The sequence below is a fragment of the Corylus avellana genome, chromosome 2, assembly GCF_965113065.1.
Source record: "Corylus avellana chromosome 2, dhCorAvel1.hap1.2, whole genome shotgun sequence".
NCBI lineage: Eukaryota > Viridiplantae > Streptophyta > Magnoliopsida > Fagales > Betulaceae > Corylus > Corylus avellana.
Window position 1 is genome coordinate 36,659,602 of NC_142491.1, and position 15,415 is coordinate 36,675,016.

Genomic DNA, 15,415 nt, shown 5'->3' on the forward strand with positions numbered 1-15,415 from the left:
GAGAGTGATCGTGCTCCCTTGAGTATAGAGGTACGTGATTCTGCATGCAACCATCTTGATATGGTGCATAACTGTACGCTGGGGTGCGGGTCATATACGATCGAGTGATCGTGCTTGGATTTCCTGAGCTTTGGGCTTTAATGCCTTGATGTCCTAGTAAGTCATAAGCCTCTTATTTGGAGTGGGCCTTTTGGTTTGGGCTTTGGGATATATTTTGTATCAACAGTACCCCGCCATTCCCTTAAGTCACTATAGTGGCCTAATGGGAATAAATGGATTTCTATCTTTTCTTGGGCTCACTATGGCAAAATTGGGCTTTCGAAATTTTTCGCCTATCTTATTTCTTTAATTTACTTTGGCGCCCTTTTTCCAATCATCCACGAACGCCACGTTTTGAGGCATGGCACACTTTTTGGGGGGCATGACCGTGGCCATAATGACAAAATACGGCGCACATTTTTTGTTGCCTGCGGTTGACGCGTGTCAACCCAAGGTTTGCTTGTATTTGGGCGATTATGAGACAATAGTACGTCTTCCCTGCCATCGTCTTTTCCAAGACACTTGTTTAAATTATTTTGAGGGTCGCTTGAACCCTTTGGAGACACGTGGCAAGTTTTAGTGTGCGTGCGGATAAGAACGTTCCATCCAGCGGCGTTCCTTTTGAGATGCTTTTAAGTTTGCCGTGAGACGCTTAAACTTCTAGTGGACACTTGGCAAAGTGGGTTGCAATATTGATTGCGAGGACGCCTTAAAAACTAGGGTTGTTTCTCTTCTTTCTTTAATGCCATCAAGTATCTTGCTCTCCCTTCGCTTCATATTTGTCTTTCTTCTTCCTTTCTGCTCCTTGTTTTGTGATGGAATTCAGCAGAGTTGCCATCCGTTCTTGACTCAGATCTTTAGACTTGGAGGTTTGCAAGGAGGTATATAAGTTCCATGAAGGTGTCCGAATTCGAGTTCCTGCCGCCAACGAAGGTGCTATCGGTCCAGACAATAGGGATGAGATCTGTTTATGGCTCCAAATTTTGGAGGCCGGTTTCAGATTACCGGCTCCCCGGGTGATTAGGAAGATTTTGCACATACTAAACTTGGCTCATTTTCAAGTTTCCCCAAACGGCTGGCGAGTTCTAATAGGGATGACCATGCTTTGGCCAGAGTTACACAAGGATCAGGGACGTCTACAAATCATGGTGAGGGAGTTTCTTTACTTGTACTATGCTCTCTTTATTAATGACGAGGCAAACGATATTTGGAAGTTTCACGCCCGTAAAGTAGGGGTTGTATTCGAGCTTCCGTATAGGATTTCCAAAATCAAGAGCTGGAAGGACAAATTTTTCTTCATCTCTTGGGGATTTGAATTTTTTAGAATGAACCTCACGACTTTCCTCTAAGATCTCAGTGGGGTAGGATTCCCAATGGGGCTTTGGATTTACCTGTGCTTCCTAACTCTATACTGATCCGTTTACAGAGGGCCATTGTTGGGCCAAGGACGAAGTTACGGTCCAGAATTTTTGGACCCATGGTGATTGGTTGATCTGAGCGGAGCATATGGAAGCGTCTCTTGGAAATAGAGACCTATCAAACTTGAGTGAGGCCCAGAAGCATAGGGCCGAGAGGTTTCCTCACCTTTTCTTTGCTGGTACTCGCCTTGGCTGTCTAGCTAATGGTACGCTTCTGAGTCGCCGCCCGAGCTTCTACTGGCCAAAAACTCGTTTCATGATTGTGATTCCCGAAGAGGATGCGAATGTTGCTAAAGAGGGAGGCCTGCTAGCAAGGAGGTGGACCTTGTAGCCGGAATTGGTGAGGAAGTGGTTGAGTCGTCTAGCAGTCCTACTTCTGTTGGGTCCGTGGCATTGGGTGATCAGCAGGGTGTAGCTGCAGATCATATTTTCCCTGGGGAACATTCATTTGCAAGGCTCCCCAAACGGAGATGTCTAGGTAGAGGTTCTGGGGTCCTCTAGATGCTATTCATGTCCTCTCACCCAATACTGCCAGTGACAGCACCTTGGCAAATAGTTCTGTTAACGCCCCTGTTGGTGGACCAGGGGGTCCGCCATCTGTTGATAGATCAAAGAGTTCTTTTGCTGGCGAACTAGGAGGTTCATTTAAGGGTTAGTCTTTTGCTGCTGGTGGACCAGGGGTTTCGCCTTCTTTTGAGGGACCGAAGAGTTCATCTGGTGGCGGACCAGAGGCTTTGCCTTCTGCTACAAGAGGTCCATCTGCCTCTTTTCATCTTGGTTTGCCTCCAGCGGATGCTGGTATTGGAGAGGCGGTTTGGATGATGCCTCTGGCTATACAGCAACCTGGTCAACTCGTGGTGTGTTTGGTTTTTTCGTCATCGTCTTCTTCAACGGCCAGCCAAACTGGTTTGCCTAGCGTGGGTAAAGGGTTCGTCCTCCAACATTCATAAACATCTCGTCTTCTGAGGACGAAGAGTCTTAGTGGAACATGGCAGCTTTGGTGATCATGAGCCTGCTGAGATGGTTGTAAAGGAGGTGCAACCCTTCCTGGCTTTGAGAGCTGCTCTTGAAGATGATCAATCGGCTGAGACTGCAATGGAAGATATGCAGCCCCCCTCACCCTTGTGTGCAGCTTCTGAGGACGATCAATTTGCTAGGACTGCAATGGAGGAGATGCAGCCCCGGCCAACTCAATGTGCTGCTCCTGAGGGCGATCCAATGGTTGCAGAAGATAACCGTCATTTGTACGGAGTCCGTTCATACGGAAGTTTTGGAATCTTTTGAGGATGGCAACACGGCCATATCGGAATTAAGAGTTCCCCTGTGAGATGTGGAGGAGATGCAAATTTTTCCTGAGAGGCTTTCATCAGAAGTTATTCCCCCAGTTCGGCCTAAAAGACTTCTAGAAGTTGTCGCTCTCCAAGTGTTTGAGAGTTTGCCTTGTCTTGGGGTTAACTCTGATATTAACGGTATGCTTGGAGCTTTAGTTCGTTTGTTGGGGCAGCATCAACCTCTATTCCGGCAGACCCCATAGCTCTTCAAGTTTGATCTTCTTTGGAGCAGGCCGCTTGAGATGTCGTGGCCATGTGTTATGGAATGGTCCCAATGACCATTTTTTTTTTTTTTTTTTTTTTTTTAAGTACATAACAAAGAAACTATAAATTATAACAATGGGCTGGGCAAACTAAACAAAAAGCTCATAAATCACCATGTAAATAGAAAAAAGAGAATGCATCAAATGAATAAGCGGGTCTATCATTTTCTTTCGATGCTCCTTCCAAGTGATATTTTCATATCCGACCCATACCGTTAGTGCTCGTAATTTGGATTTGGCCCGGATCCTCTTTCATTTTGTTAACGCTGACGTGGTTCAGATTCTGTCAACTTTTGCAGAAACCTATTCAATTTTTTTTTTTTTTTAATACGAATTTTGCATTTTTTTTACCCTACTGTCTAATATGAAGGTCTTCAAGGAAAGGCTCGTCAGTTCAAGCCCACAACAACAAAAACCCACGCCTAACTCCCAACGGTACGAGCCCGTATGACTCATAGGGGCTCGTAGCGGGAAAAGAGCGAACAAAGTTTAACACTTGCGGCTTCCAAACCCAAAAATTAACACGCCCTAAACAGAGCGCCACTCTCTCTTCCTCTCTTCTGTCACCGCTACAGGCAGGTCTCTCTTTTATTCTAATAGGTGGACTTCACCTTTTCAGGTAAGCTGAGCTTTACAATATCACAATATCACGTAACTATCAATAAAGTTCAATTTTTATTTTGTTTTAGTTTATGTTATTATGAATTTTTGTTTGTTTCAATAGCAGTTGTTTTTTAGAGGCGCCCATTTCGATTTTCCTCATGTGGCGTCGATTATAGAAAACACCCATGTTCCAAAATTCATTTTTGTAACCACCCCTTTGTTTTATTTTAGTTTGGAAGCTTGTCAATATGAAGTGCATGTAGAATAAATGGGTTTTAAGAGTGTTTAAAATTTACAGAAAGCTCCTATTTACTAAGCATATCATTGCCTCTCCAGAATAGTTGCCGTTAGTTATCAGTTAACAATGATCTTGGAAAGTATTGTCTCTCATGTGTGCAAATTCAATCCCAGCTCCCCCAAGAAAAGAAAAAAGAATCGTATGTGGAATCTTATTTTGTTTTTGTTAAACTGAAAATGAAAAATTTAGTGTTCGATTAAGGTTGCTAAGTTTTCTATATTTCCTTTCCATTTATTTGGCCAAAACCTGTTTACTTTTTTATTTTGGTCCTTTTTTCAATTAAGCAACCACAACGGGAGAAAGGGCCTGGGAATTATGTGCTTTAAAGCTACCTTAATAGTTCTTATTGTAAGGTAAACTAAGTAATTTAACTGTACATTTCAGGAGCATGGGCTCATCAAATATCAGAGATTTGTTGACATCATTTAGTCCTTCTTTGGACTTCTTTGCTATAAGCTCTGGAGATGGCCGAATTAAAATCTGGGACACATTGAGGGGTCAGATCCAGACTGAATTTGCAGACATCACAACAACCGATGAGACGAATATACTTACGAGACCCGAAAGAGGACATCTCTCAGTTGATTATAAATGCATGAAGTGGTTATCTTTGGAAAGAAAGAGGAAAAGGAAGCTTGGGTCCTCATTATTAGTCTTAGGAACAGGTAGTGGTGATGTTTTAGCACTTGATGTCTCTGCTGGTCAATTGAAATGGAAGGTTAACGACTGCCATCCTGGGTGAGTTTCTCGTATAAAGTTGCATTCTTATGGTCTTCATAAGACATAATCATGGATCGATAAAGGTTCCCAATTTTTTTTTTTTTTGATTCGTGAATAGTTGAATTAAGTGGGGACATGAAATTGAATTACTTTTAGTTCTCCCTAGTAAGGCTTGTTTGCATTAGGCCACACAAGTTAGAACTGGTGCAATAACTTGACTATTTTAACTTCATGATTTCATTTTGGAAAGCCTCTACCTTGCAAAACAGGTGTCTTACCTGATTGGTTCCATGCTGCTCAATATATTAGTTTGAATTGCGTTCACAGTGGATTGTATGATTGGCATAGATACATGTCTAGAGAGCATAAACATTAGGAAATTGTTGTTTGTAATCTGGATAAATATTTAAAGCTTCAGCTTGATGAGTACCTTCATTTATTTCCTTAACTTTTGTTGACGTTTGCTTATCATTAAATTGTATCACACTGAATGATTAGTTCTATTGAGACCATTGTGAAAAGAGGTGTTACTATCTAAATTTTAGTTGGAGATAATTTTTTTAGTTGCTGTCCAAGTATTGAAACTTTTGGTTCTCTGGTCTTTAAAGTTTCCTATGTATAACATAGAGATGTAGCTCTCATTTTTTACTCTTCTCTACTCTCTTAACTTAATTACTTTACTTCTCTCGACTTTTGTGACCTGTTATCACAGCAAACTCTGTTCCATTTTTTGAATGCTTCATATTTATCATCCTTTGTTAGTCTCTTTGCCTAGTTTGGGCCTTTGGAACATAGTTGATCAGCCAGGTTGATCAAGGCCTAGACAGACTCCTAGACTGTCATAAGCTGCAACTATTGCTGATTTCAGCAGGCTCAGTTGTTGACACCAGCACTGTATGGAAATAACTGGAAAAACAAGGCAGACATCCTGTGCTCTTGATATTTGTGGTGCTTTTAATGGGGTTTGATGCCTCTCAAGAGATAAGAATTCAATCATAACTGTTTGCAAGAAACATGGTGTTGATAATGAATTATGAAAGTCTTATTGTCAAAGATTAGGATTCTCACAGGGAGCACCAGAAAACATCTTAATATGTGCTAGGAACTATTTTTTTTTTTTTTTTTTATAAAAAAAAATCAATTATGGCATGCAATTTAAAGTTTTAATATGTAATTAATTACTGCACTGACTGATAATGAATGATTTTAGTTTAACAGTTGTAATATTGAAATCTATAGCTGGATGACCTACCACTTCTCTTCCTCTCTCTCATGTGCAGGGGTGTTAGTGCCATTTCGTCTTCTACACATGGTTCATGCATTTACACTGCAGGGGCTGATGGTATGATATGCGAAATTGATTCTTTGTCAGGAAACCTGTTGCAGAAGTTCAGAGCTTCTACAAAGGCAATATCCTGCATGTCTGTTTCGTCAGGTAAATCTCATCTACATCTATTGTGGTACTCTTGCCTTATAGCAGTAGTGAATGAACACATGGTGCTAATAGTAGTGTTGGATTTCTAGATAAGTTCCTTACCTTACAAAAGGATTCAATTTGGAATAATATGGTTTTCCAGTCAGGACGTGGTGCAGTGTTAAGTAGATACTTAGATTGGAAATTGGACCTCAATTTCCAGATGACTGAAGTGAAATTGACATTCAATATTGATAGTTAGGGATGATTTTATCATCAAAATTTGGGCAGGTCTTATTCTATCATGGGGCACTTATTCCCATTATTTAGAAAATGATTATGGTTTATATACTTTTTTCTTTTCAATTTGGTAAGTTGTACATGCACGTTGTGGGTCTTGAATTTGCAAGTACTCCCTTCACCCGTTTTTATAAGAGGAGGCACCGTTTATGCTAGAGCACATTGCTTGTGGTTCGACTACTTTTAGATGAGATCGCATGTATAATGTCAAGTGCATCTTGCCAAATTGAAAAAAAGAAAGAAAAAATAATTCTATAATACTAAACATAAATGAAGTAGCTTAGCAAGTGGTTAGCAAGAAGATCTTCCACGAGTCAGAGTTGAAATAAATGATTGTTGTAATTATTATTTGGCTGATATTTCCACCCTGGATATGTATTTCTCCATGTCAGATGGGAAGATGTTAGCTACTGCCGCTGCACAGTTGAAGATTTTTAACTGTTCTGATCACAAAAAGATACAGAAGTTTTCTGGGCATCCTGTAAGTGTTATGCAGTTCTACGTTCGTTTTGTATCAACACCTTTTCTCTCTTTTCTCTATACATGAATGGATTTTTAATATGTCTAGTTATCTTCTTTGACTTTCTGTTCTTGGTCATATAATTTTCTTAACTATTAATAGGGAGCTGTTCGCTGTATGATTTTTACTGAAGATGGGAAGTACATCCTCTCCTCTGCTGTGGGTGAAAGATATGTAGCAGTATGGAGGATAAGTGGCGGCAAAAAGCAGTCATCAAGCTGTGTTCTTTCAATGGAGCACCCTGCTGTCTTTCTTGATAGCAGGTGCATTGATAGTGGGGAAGTTGACGATTCAGGTCTATGTGTTTTGGCTATTTCGGAAATTGGCGTCTGTTATCTTTGGTTTGGACAGAACATTGAGGAGTTACGCAATGCCAAGCCCACCAAAGTCTCTTTATCTTCTGAGGACATTCCCTCTATAAGTCACAAGGTCGCATTACCTACAATATTTGCTGCCAAATTACAAGGCATTAGTGAACCTATGTCTGGGCAGGTCTTTGTTGCTTATGGATTGCTAGTAAAGCCATCATTTCAGAAAATTTTAGTGCATTCTGGCACAGTTGTAAAGTTAAGCATCTCCAATGATGGGGTTCTTCTACCAATGAGTCAATCTCGTGTCAAATCTAAGAAAGGACTAGATTTACAAAATGGAGGTATGATTTCACCATGAAAAATCTTTTGCTCACTGATCAATTTGTCTTTGAATGTATTATGGGATTGCAATGCATTCAAACCCTTCATTCCTACACAATAAGCGAGACAGATAGAATATCATGCACTAGAAGCTTTTCAAATGATATGAAAAGCCATATTTCATTGGTGAATGTTTTGAAGCCTCTTTTTTATATTGATTATGCATACTTTATGGTGGATTCATGCTTCTTGAAAGAAAGTATAGAACAATTTTTTAGTGTAGATATATAATGGATAAAGTAAGTCCCTGGAGCATGGCTTTTTCCTTGCTTTGATGTATTCAGTTGGACAATATTCATCAAACACTTTTAGATGATCCCCCTTATAGTTTATTTTTCCATAATGACGTGCTAAATTTTTCTGAAGTATTGTTTCAAATGGAAATTCTTTTAGTGGAGCCATTAAGTTGAGCAGAAATCTACTATCAATAGCTTGTTTTGATTTTAATTGCTAAGGTATGCTTGAATTTATTTTATTTTGTTTTTCTTTGTTTTTTGGTGTTGGAGAATGAGCCTAGAGTATAATAGTATGTCTGCTTGGGTTTGATGCTCATAATCCCTTTATTTGTCTGCTTCAATATTAATTTCTTTATTATTTGTGTCCTTGATCTTGTGTTGATCCTTAAAACCTCTTCGATGATTAAACAGTTACTGCATTAGATCGTGCAAATGCGGAGGATGCCTTACTTCCAATTCCAAAGGTTTTTGATTCTATTGAGAAACAGAAAATGTATAAGGAAATGAGTGTTGATGCTGATGAAATGGCTGATTTGGGAGATAGCAGGAGTCAAGCTGAATCTGTTGGGGAGAAAGGTATGCCTAATATTCTTTCAGGAATCTTGCAACATTTTGTATTTGCCCTATACAAGCGCTCTTATATGGTTTACAATTTGAATTGTAATATTTCAGTTTTTACATTGGGGTAGAAACATTATTTTTACAGCTCTGTGCGGGTTGCTTGTTCTTCTAATAATTTGAACAGTTTCTTTTCCACTTAAGAGGTTGAATATAGGAACTGGGCCTACTTGAAAATCCCTCTTCATAACAAAAAGGCCTTATAGATAAAGTGGAGGAAAGGATTTATGCAGAAAAATGGGGAGGAATATCCACCAGAAAAGAATAAGCTGTATGTTGAAAATGAGGTTAATTTTTCAACAGAAATAATTTATTCTGACAAAAACATGGGCATGGAAATGGGTTTGGGTTTTACTATTTATGACTGTTGGTATGGGTCTGATGTCGTATATGGTTTGCCCTGTTGTGTAGCTTAAGGAAGTACCGTCAATTTATGTATGTTTGCATGAGGGTTTGCCCTTGCAATGTTATGAACATTGATCTTCTTCAATGACTAGAGTCGTTGGATTTCAATGCCTCCCTCCCTTCTTTTTTTGTGCCTATTGGGGTCTTCGTTTGAGTTGGATACATAGAATCTTATAAATACTTCACAGATTATGATGTAGAGTATATTATTATACTTTCTTCACGTGACATTGTCATCTATGTTGAAGTGTAATCCACTCTATTTGTTGAGAGTAGAGTTGCTATAATTAAAACATTAACTTCTGCTAGTGGCCCTAGGCCCAAATCTGGCTATGCTTTTTGGAGAAGGAAACACCAAAATTATTATTAATTTATAGAAATTTGCTGGCCTGTGGTCATTACATGCTTGTGCTTTATCAACTTTTCCTGTTAGGAGAGTAAGCACAGCAGATGGTTTTTAATGGTGCTCCTGCTTAGTCCTATATGTCTGCTGGTCTGTGCAGATGACATGGTAGAGCTAGAAGTTGACACTGAAACATCTTGCCTGGAGGATCGGCTGAGGTCATTAGGGATACTGAGTAGTGGAGATGATCTAACGTTAGGGTTGACAGCTAATTCTGCAACACTCGAGGGTATTGACCTTGAAGCTGATATGCCACAAAAGAAGGTTTGTTTGTTTGTTTTGTTTTGTTTTGTTTTTTGTTTTGTTTTTTTTTTTGTTTTGTCCCCCCACCCCCAAAATAAAAAACCCAACACTCCACGCCCACTACTCTGTCTCTCTTCTTTCTTCCCCTTACCCGCTAAACAAAAAAGCATAACTCTGTGTTATTGACTCTTCATATATTTTCTCTATCAGATAAGGGCATCTGTTCTCTCTATGGTACCTAGTGATGCATACAAGTTACTGCGAGTCTTGGTGGCCAAGTGGCAATCAAGGTTTGTTCTTTATCTTTTAATTTAGCATTAAATACCAGTTTTTTATTTTTATTTTTTATTTTTCTGTACATATATGGTGTATGAATTTTAATTTGGTTTTATGCTGACAATTGCTGAAGTGAAGTTTATTTTGCTATCATATATTTATGATAAAGTGCTTCGACATTATTTATTTATTCATAAAAAAATCATGTATTTATGATAAAGAACTTGCAATAGCTAACTCTATCGAAGGTGTATACTAAAAGTGACTGGAAATTTTTGGTTGTCTTCAACAGGACATGCTGTGGAAAGTATGTTCTTCCATGGATATATCATATATTTTTGAATCACGGTCATCATGTTATCTCTCAGGAACCAACAACCCAGATGCTTAACTCCTTATCCAAGGTGAAATGTTGTAATTTTTTTTAATTGTGCTAGATTATTATTTAACTTTATAAATATGAAAACTTGGATCTGTCATGTTACCTGTAATAGCAACCTTTTGCTTGTGCTTAAATTTTAGACACTTTGTTATATAATTAGATAGGTAGAACTTCATCTACAGTCTTGGTGCAAAAGTTGAATTTGATTGAAACATTTACAGAAGAGGAGGATTATAAGGTGTCAAAAGGTTTCCTTCCCCCCCCAAAAAATTATATTTGATGTAAATGGCAAATGGGATATTTCTTTGACCCTCACTGAATGGGAATGAATACATGAATGCGAGTTCATTAGTTTATAGGTGACCATGCTCTGTTTATCCAATTATCCACTGTTTGCCATTTATTATGCTTAAATCGTGTTTTTCTTCTTCCAGATTACCAAATCCAGAGGTGCTGCCATCCAGCCTTTATTACAATTATCGGGTCGTTTGCAACTTGTGATGGCACAGGTTTTTAACTTCACATCCTCTTGCTAAGCTCCTCATCTTTTATGAAGTCGTTAGTATTCTTCACTGTTCATGTTCTTCTTACAGATTGACAAGGCTTCGCAGAACAAAAGTCAAATTTTGGTGCATGATAATAAAACCATTGAAAGTGAGGATGAGGATGAGGATGGGGATGAGGATGAGGATGTCGATGAAATTCTTTATGGAGAAGAAGATGAGGAATCTGAATTAAGCAGTGATGACAATAACTAGGTGCATTTTACCAAAAGCGGTAAACAATTTTGTAAGAACAGTTTGCTTTATGTTTTATGTATGACTTGTTCTAGACGTTTATATAGTTAGTAGGTTAACATGGTTGCATGAGATAATTATGTGAATCTCCATTTATACTTTGAAGTTTGGTTGACAGCTGTTTGGTTAAGGCCTGGTCAGGTATTTGTATTTTGACCTTAAGGTTTCTATGAATATGTTCAGAGTAAATATCTTATGTTCTCGTGTTAGTAAGACTGAAACCTATGGATGAGAATCTATTTCATTCTGTTGCATGGCTTGTGCTTTCTAGCAGCTTCAAAAGAATCAAGACTGAGAGGCTTAACATGGTGCAGGATGTACGTCAATTTTCACCAGGTTGTTTGCTGATGGTGCAATAATTAACTGTGGCTTTGACCTTTCTACACTCAGGCTGTCTTGCCCTGTCTTATCGCCTTGAATTTGTTTCCATCTAGTTTCCTCCTTGCTCATGGGAAGGAATTTGGGGTTTGTTCAGACGGGTCAATCCAATGTTTTTCTTTTTATTCTTTGTTACTTTGGAGATGAATGTCTTCTGTTGATTATTGATGGTGAAGTGAGACAGTAAGACAGACTGAGCTTATGAGCTTATTTTCCTAGGTTGGAGCAAGTTGATAGGATCTGCCTGTAATTTTTACTGAGGCACAGTTTTGTAAACATATATTTGTTATAAGTTTTAAAAGGCGCAGCAATTTTGTAGGAGAACATGTGCTTGTCTGCTTTTACCTTTATTCTACTGCTGTCATTTTTTTTTTAAAAATGTATCAAGTGCATCCTCTGAAGCCAATTAGATTTGAAATGCAGTATGAGCACCTCTTAATGGGTTAACAATCTGCATTAGACTTGTGTTGGATTCTGACACTGCACAATATTCTACTACAAGAGGACAATGCATTAACTCTAGCCTGGGCGATTTGTTTCAACTAATTTTTCTGTGCTATATTATTTAACTGCAATGTTGTCTCCACTAGTGCTATCAATTAACTTTTAATTGAAACACTGACCTTGTCTGATTCTAGAATCTGTACCAGTATTGATCCAATGTAGGAATGGAGTTTCTTTTATTTGAGTTGGAGCAATGCTACTTTTTTCTAATTGGTATTTGCATTACAAACTTGTTGGACACACAAGTCTATAAACTGTTTTTCATTTTGACATGGACAATAACGTTCATTGAATATTCATATGCGGGGGTTTCCATACTAATTCATGATTCTGGATATTCTTACAATTTAGCGAGCCTGTGGATGTTCATTTGCGTTTCAATTTATAATGATTGAAAGGAAGCTAGCAACCTGTATGGCTTTGCTCTGGTAAATTGGTTGCATGCTTATAGCATGATGATCTAGATGATTCACACCACTGAATGTATAATGTGCATGAAATAAAAACCAAATAAGGTGATAAATGAGCTATAGCCCTTTGGTCTAATGTTTGTCTTGGTGTGGGAGTTATGGGAATGTTCAAGTAGATTTCTGATGGTACTTGGTAATTTTCGTATAACAGGAAATGTACGAATTTGTCCCATATTAGGGCTGAATTTTGGCAGTGTCTATTCGAAATAGATGGAAATTTGGAATTTTAGGCCCCTGTGATATTTTTTTTTACATACCTTGTAGGTTTTAAGATGAACTCTTTCGTGTGATTTAAATGCCATATTGCTTACAGTTACTAATATGTTTAAGTAGAGGAGATTGGACATAAGCAGAGATGATTATATGTGAATAAAATAAAGCAAACATCATATATATATATATATATATATATATAGATTGCTTGTGACTCATCTTGGGGCTTTCTTTTTGGCGAGTCATTAGAAATAATATTACTCTTTCTTGATTACTATCTTTTCATTGCACAAGTTTTGAGGGATATAGTATAAACTAAAAAATGAGTTATTTTTCAAAAATGGAAGGCTGAGACGTATACTTCTAGAACACAATAGCTTTATCGGATTCTCTTCTTTGAGAAATGAATACCAGCAGTGTGTGCTAGGCCTCTCAGTAGGTGGAATCCAGGAATAATACTTCCTGCACTCACAAGCTTAGAATCTCATTCTTTCCTCAACAATCTCATGCTTATTAGAAAATATTGCTTCTCCACCATATTCTAATATTTTACAAACAGTTCCGATTATCTTTCTTTCCAGGTCTCTCTGGAAGGCAAAAGAAAGAGCCCCTTTCATACAGGCCTCAACGCCTTCTACATTATCCTACAGGCATTTGGATTTTCATCACTAAACATTGATGTGATATTTCCATTGCCATTGTTGCCATTGTGATGGTCCTCACTATACCGGTCCATCCTACTGTAATATGTGTGTCGTGGTGGTGACCGGACATGCTCGTACTCGGTGACATAAGGCGGTGACCGGACATGCTCGTACTCAGTGACATAAGGTGACGGCTTATATGTGTTGTAGCTGTGTGTCACAGAGATGGGTTGAGGAGGCTCTGGTGGCAACCCTTGGCCATTATGGTACTTGGGCCATTGCCCACCATGGCCGTGACCATAACTATATCTATAGCCATAGTCAGGTGGATGGAGGTGTATTACATGAACCTCTCCTACATCTTTTTGTCCAGAGGGGTTGTGTGCTGGCTGGCTTGTGTTACCGTCTGGAGCCATGGGTGGTGGTGTAGTATCTTGTGGTGGATTCTCAGGTGGTGGTGGTGGTGGTGGTGGGTCTTTCGGTGGCTCTGCTGGCGGGGCTGCTTCGGTTGGTGGAGCTTCTGCTGGAGGAGGGTTTGCTGCATCAGGGGCTGGTGCACCACCCCCTTCAGGTGCTTGTTCTGGTGGCTGTGCAGGGGACTCTGTGGGTTCTGTGTGTGAACATATGGTGGCAATTTTCCTTGTTTTCTTAATGGCTTTGAGAATTTTTTCTGGATCTGCCCACCCTATTATTGTCAATTTTTGTTGAGGGACGTCAATGTAGAGATCATATATACCTGTGGAACACAATAATATAACTCGAAAATTAGGATGTGAAGACTACAGAAGAAATAATTCAATCACTTTCTTGTTATCAATTGCTTACCATTAATGCCATGCAGTGCTCTCTTGATCTTCTGTACACACCCATTGCAGTCCATCCGGACTTGTATCTCAGTGACTCGAGGTTTCTGCATTTGACAGAAAAGAAAATGCCTTGTGATGCATGAAAAAGAAAATTGCATTTTACATAAATCTCTATATATACATATAGTTGGTGTTGGTTTGAAAGCATACCTCTAACTCCGGAACCATGAGGCACAGGGGAGGATAGAGAAGCCAAGAGGGGTGTGCTTTGTATGGGATGGAGATGGTGGAGATCAGTGAGAATGAAGAATCAATAGGTGGCATTTATTTGTACACGGGGGAGGAATACTTTGAAAAGAAAAAGGCGTGGGACATGCAAGGAATCTGTGAGAAAGAAAGAAAGAAAGAAAGAAAAAGAACGAAAGAGGGAAAGGGCATGCATGTTGGGCTTGATTAGCCTACAAAAGTCATTGTCAAATCTCAATGAGCCATAGAGGAGTGGCTTCAAGAAAGGAGTCGGTGTCTTTATATGGACCTTGGGATGAGCCGAAGGGAATTTACTTTACGACGAATGGCTGTCTATAATTGCAGGACGTCAGGAAGGGTAGGATATCCAAAACCGACCATGCAAAAGAATTATAAAGTGAGAGCAGATGATAGATCATTTGCATACATTGTTGATGGGTCAATACAATCAAAAGCAGCTTTGTAGGTTGAAGGATATCCACTATCAAGGAATTCTTTTGTCACAAGAAAACCTTTGTGAATGAAATGACAGAAATGTCGTCTATCTTTCTACTGATATTTTATAGGGGTTGGAAGCTACACAACTTCTTTCATGTTTTGTCAAAAAGGTCGAAAAAGATAGAAAACCAGATTCCCTTCTCTGGGAAATTCTTTTGTGTTAGTTTTAAATGTAAGCCGCGAATTAACGCTAATCGGTGTTTTTCTTCAATTTATGGAATTGGGTTCGAATTGATCACGTGTCATGAATCTTTCACAAAAGAGAAGAAAGATTGCTTAATTGGATGAGTTTAACCTTATGATTCTATTCTTATGCTTAATTGAACAGCTTGAATCTCTAGTTGTAGCATGGATTGGTTGTTTTGGCTTCGAAATGACTTGAGCAGTGGTGGGATTTTTGGTTGCATCTATAATCTGTGAGGACCTTTTCAGCTTCTTAATTAGTACTTTTAAATGGGTGTTTTAGATCGATTGCTCACTTTATATTTGATACCAACCTGGTGCGTGTACTATTAATCATGCCTAATGTTGTTGCTTGATAGAACAACATAGAAGTTCCTGCTCAAACAAGTCAACCCATCTGGTCATTGCCTCCTGAGTTGGAGATTCCTTCATATAATTATCTTGATGCTCACGGGTCTTTCTACATTTTGAACATTGTAAAAAGGTTTAGAGCAGGTGATTTTTCATGCAATAAA

General features: G+C 38.8%; 2 protein-coding genes across 9 annotated transcripts; one reads left to right on the forward strand and one right to left on the reverse strand.

Moving 5' to 3' along the window:
* Positions 1–3,423: 3,423 nt before the first annotated feature.
* On the forward strand, positions 3,424–13,122 carry LOC132184798 (uncharacterized). 8 transcript variants are annotated; one of them, XM_059598618.2, is made up of 12 exons: positions 3,424–3,670; positions 4,337–4,690; positions 5,953–6,107; positions 6,779–6,867; positions 7,009–7,558; positions 8,246–8,410; positions 9,361–9,524; positions 9,714–9,793; positions 10,072–10,183; positions 10,596–10,670; positions 10,755–10,938; positions 13,105–13,122. In XM_059598618.2, the coding sequence occupies exons 2-11, from the start codon at positions 4,341–4,343 to the stop codon at positions 10,917–10,919; spliced, it is 1,905 nt and encodes a 634-aa protein (XP_059454601.2). In that variant the 5' UTR covers positions 3,424–3,670; positions 4,337–4,340; the 3' UTR covers positions 10,920–10,938; positions 13,105–13,122. The 8 variants fall into 8 exon arrangements, with proteins under 8 accessions (XP_059454601.2, XP_059454592.2, XP_059454579.2 ...); XM_059598609.2 differs by lacking the exon at positions 13,105–13,122 and adding an exon at positions 11,230–11,685; XM_059598596.2 differs by lacking the exon at positions 13,105–13,122 and adding an exon at positions 11,233–11,685.
* On the reverse strand, positions 12,868–14,885 carry LOC132184848 (uncharacterized). Its single transcript, XM_059598628.2, has 3 exons — positions 14,184–14,885; positions 13,993–14,077; positions 12,868–13,903 (listed from the first exon to the last, which is right to left on the reverse strand). The coding sequence occupies exons 1-3, from the start codon at positions 14,295–14,297 to the stop codon at positions 13,158–13,160; spliced, it is 945 nt and encodes a 314-aa protein (XP_059454611.2). The 5' UTR covers positions 14,298–14,885; the 3' UTR covers positions 12,868–13,157.
* Positions 14,886–15,415: the final 530 nt, after the last annotated feature.

Coding starts and splice junctions, on each gene's coding strand:
- LOC132184798 (XM_059598618.2), top strand. CDS start 4,341: ATGGGCTCATCAAATATCAGAGATTTGTTGACATCATTTAGTCCTTCT. Junction 6,868..7,008: donor AGAAGTTTTCTGGGCATCCT/GTAAGTGTTATG, acceptor AACTATTAATAG/GGAGCTGTTCGCTGTATGAT. Junction 7,559..8,245: donor ACTAGATTTACAAAATGGAG/GTATGATTTCAC, acceptor ATGATTAAACAG/TTACTGCATTAGATCGTGCA.
- LOC132184848 (XM_059598628.2), bottom strand. CDS start 14,297: ATGCCACCTATTGATTCTTCATTCTCACTGATCTCCACCATCTCCATC. Junction 14,078..14,183: donor TCATGGTTCCGGAGTTAGAG/GTATGCTTTCAA, acceptor TGTCAAATGCAG/AAACCTCGAGTCACTGAGAT. Junction 13,904..13,992: donor AGCACTGCATGGCATTAATG/GTAAGCAATTGA, acceptor TGTGTTCCACAG/GTATATATGATCTCTACATT.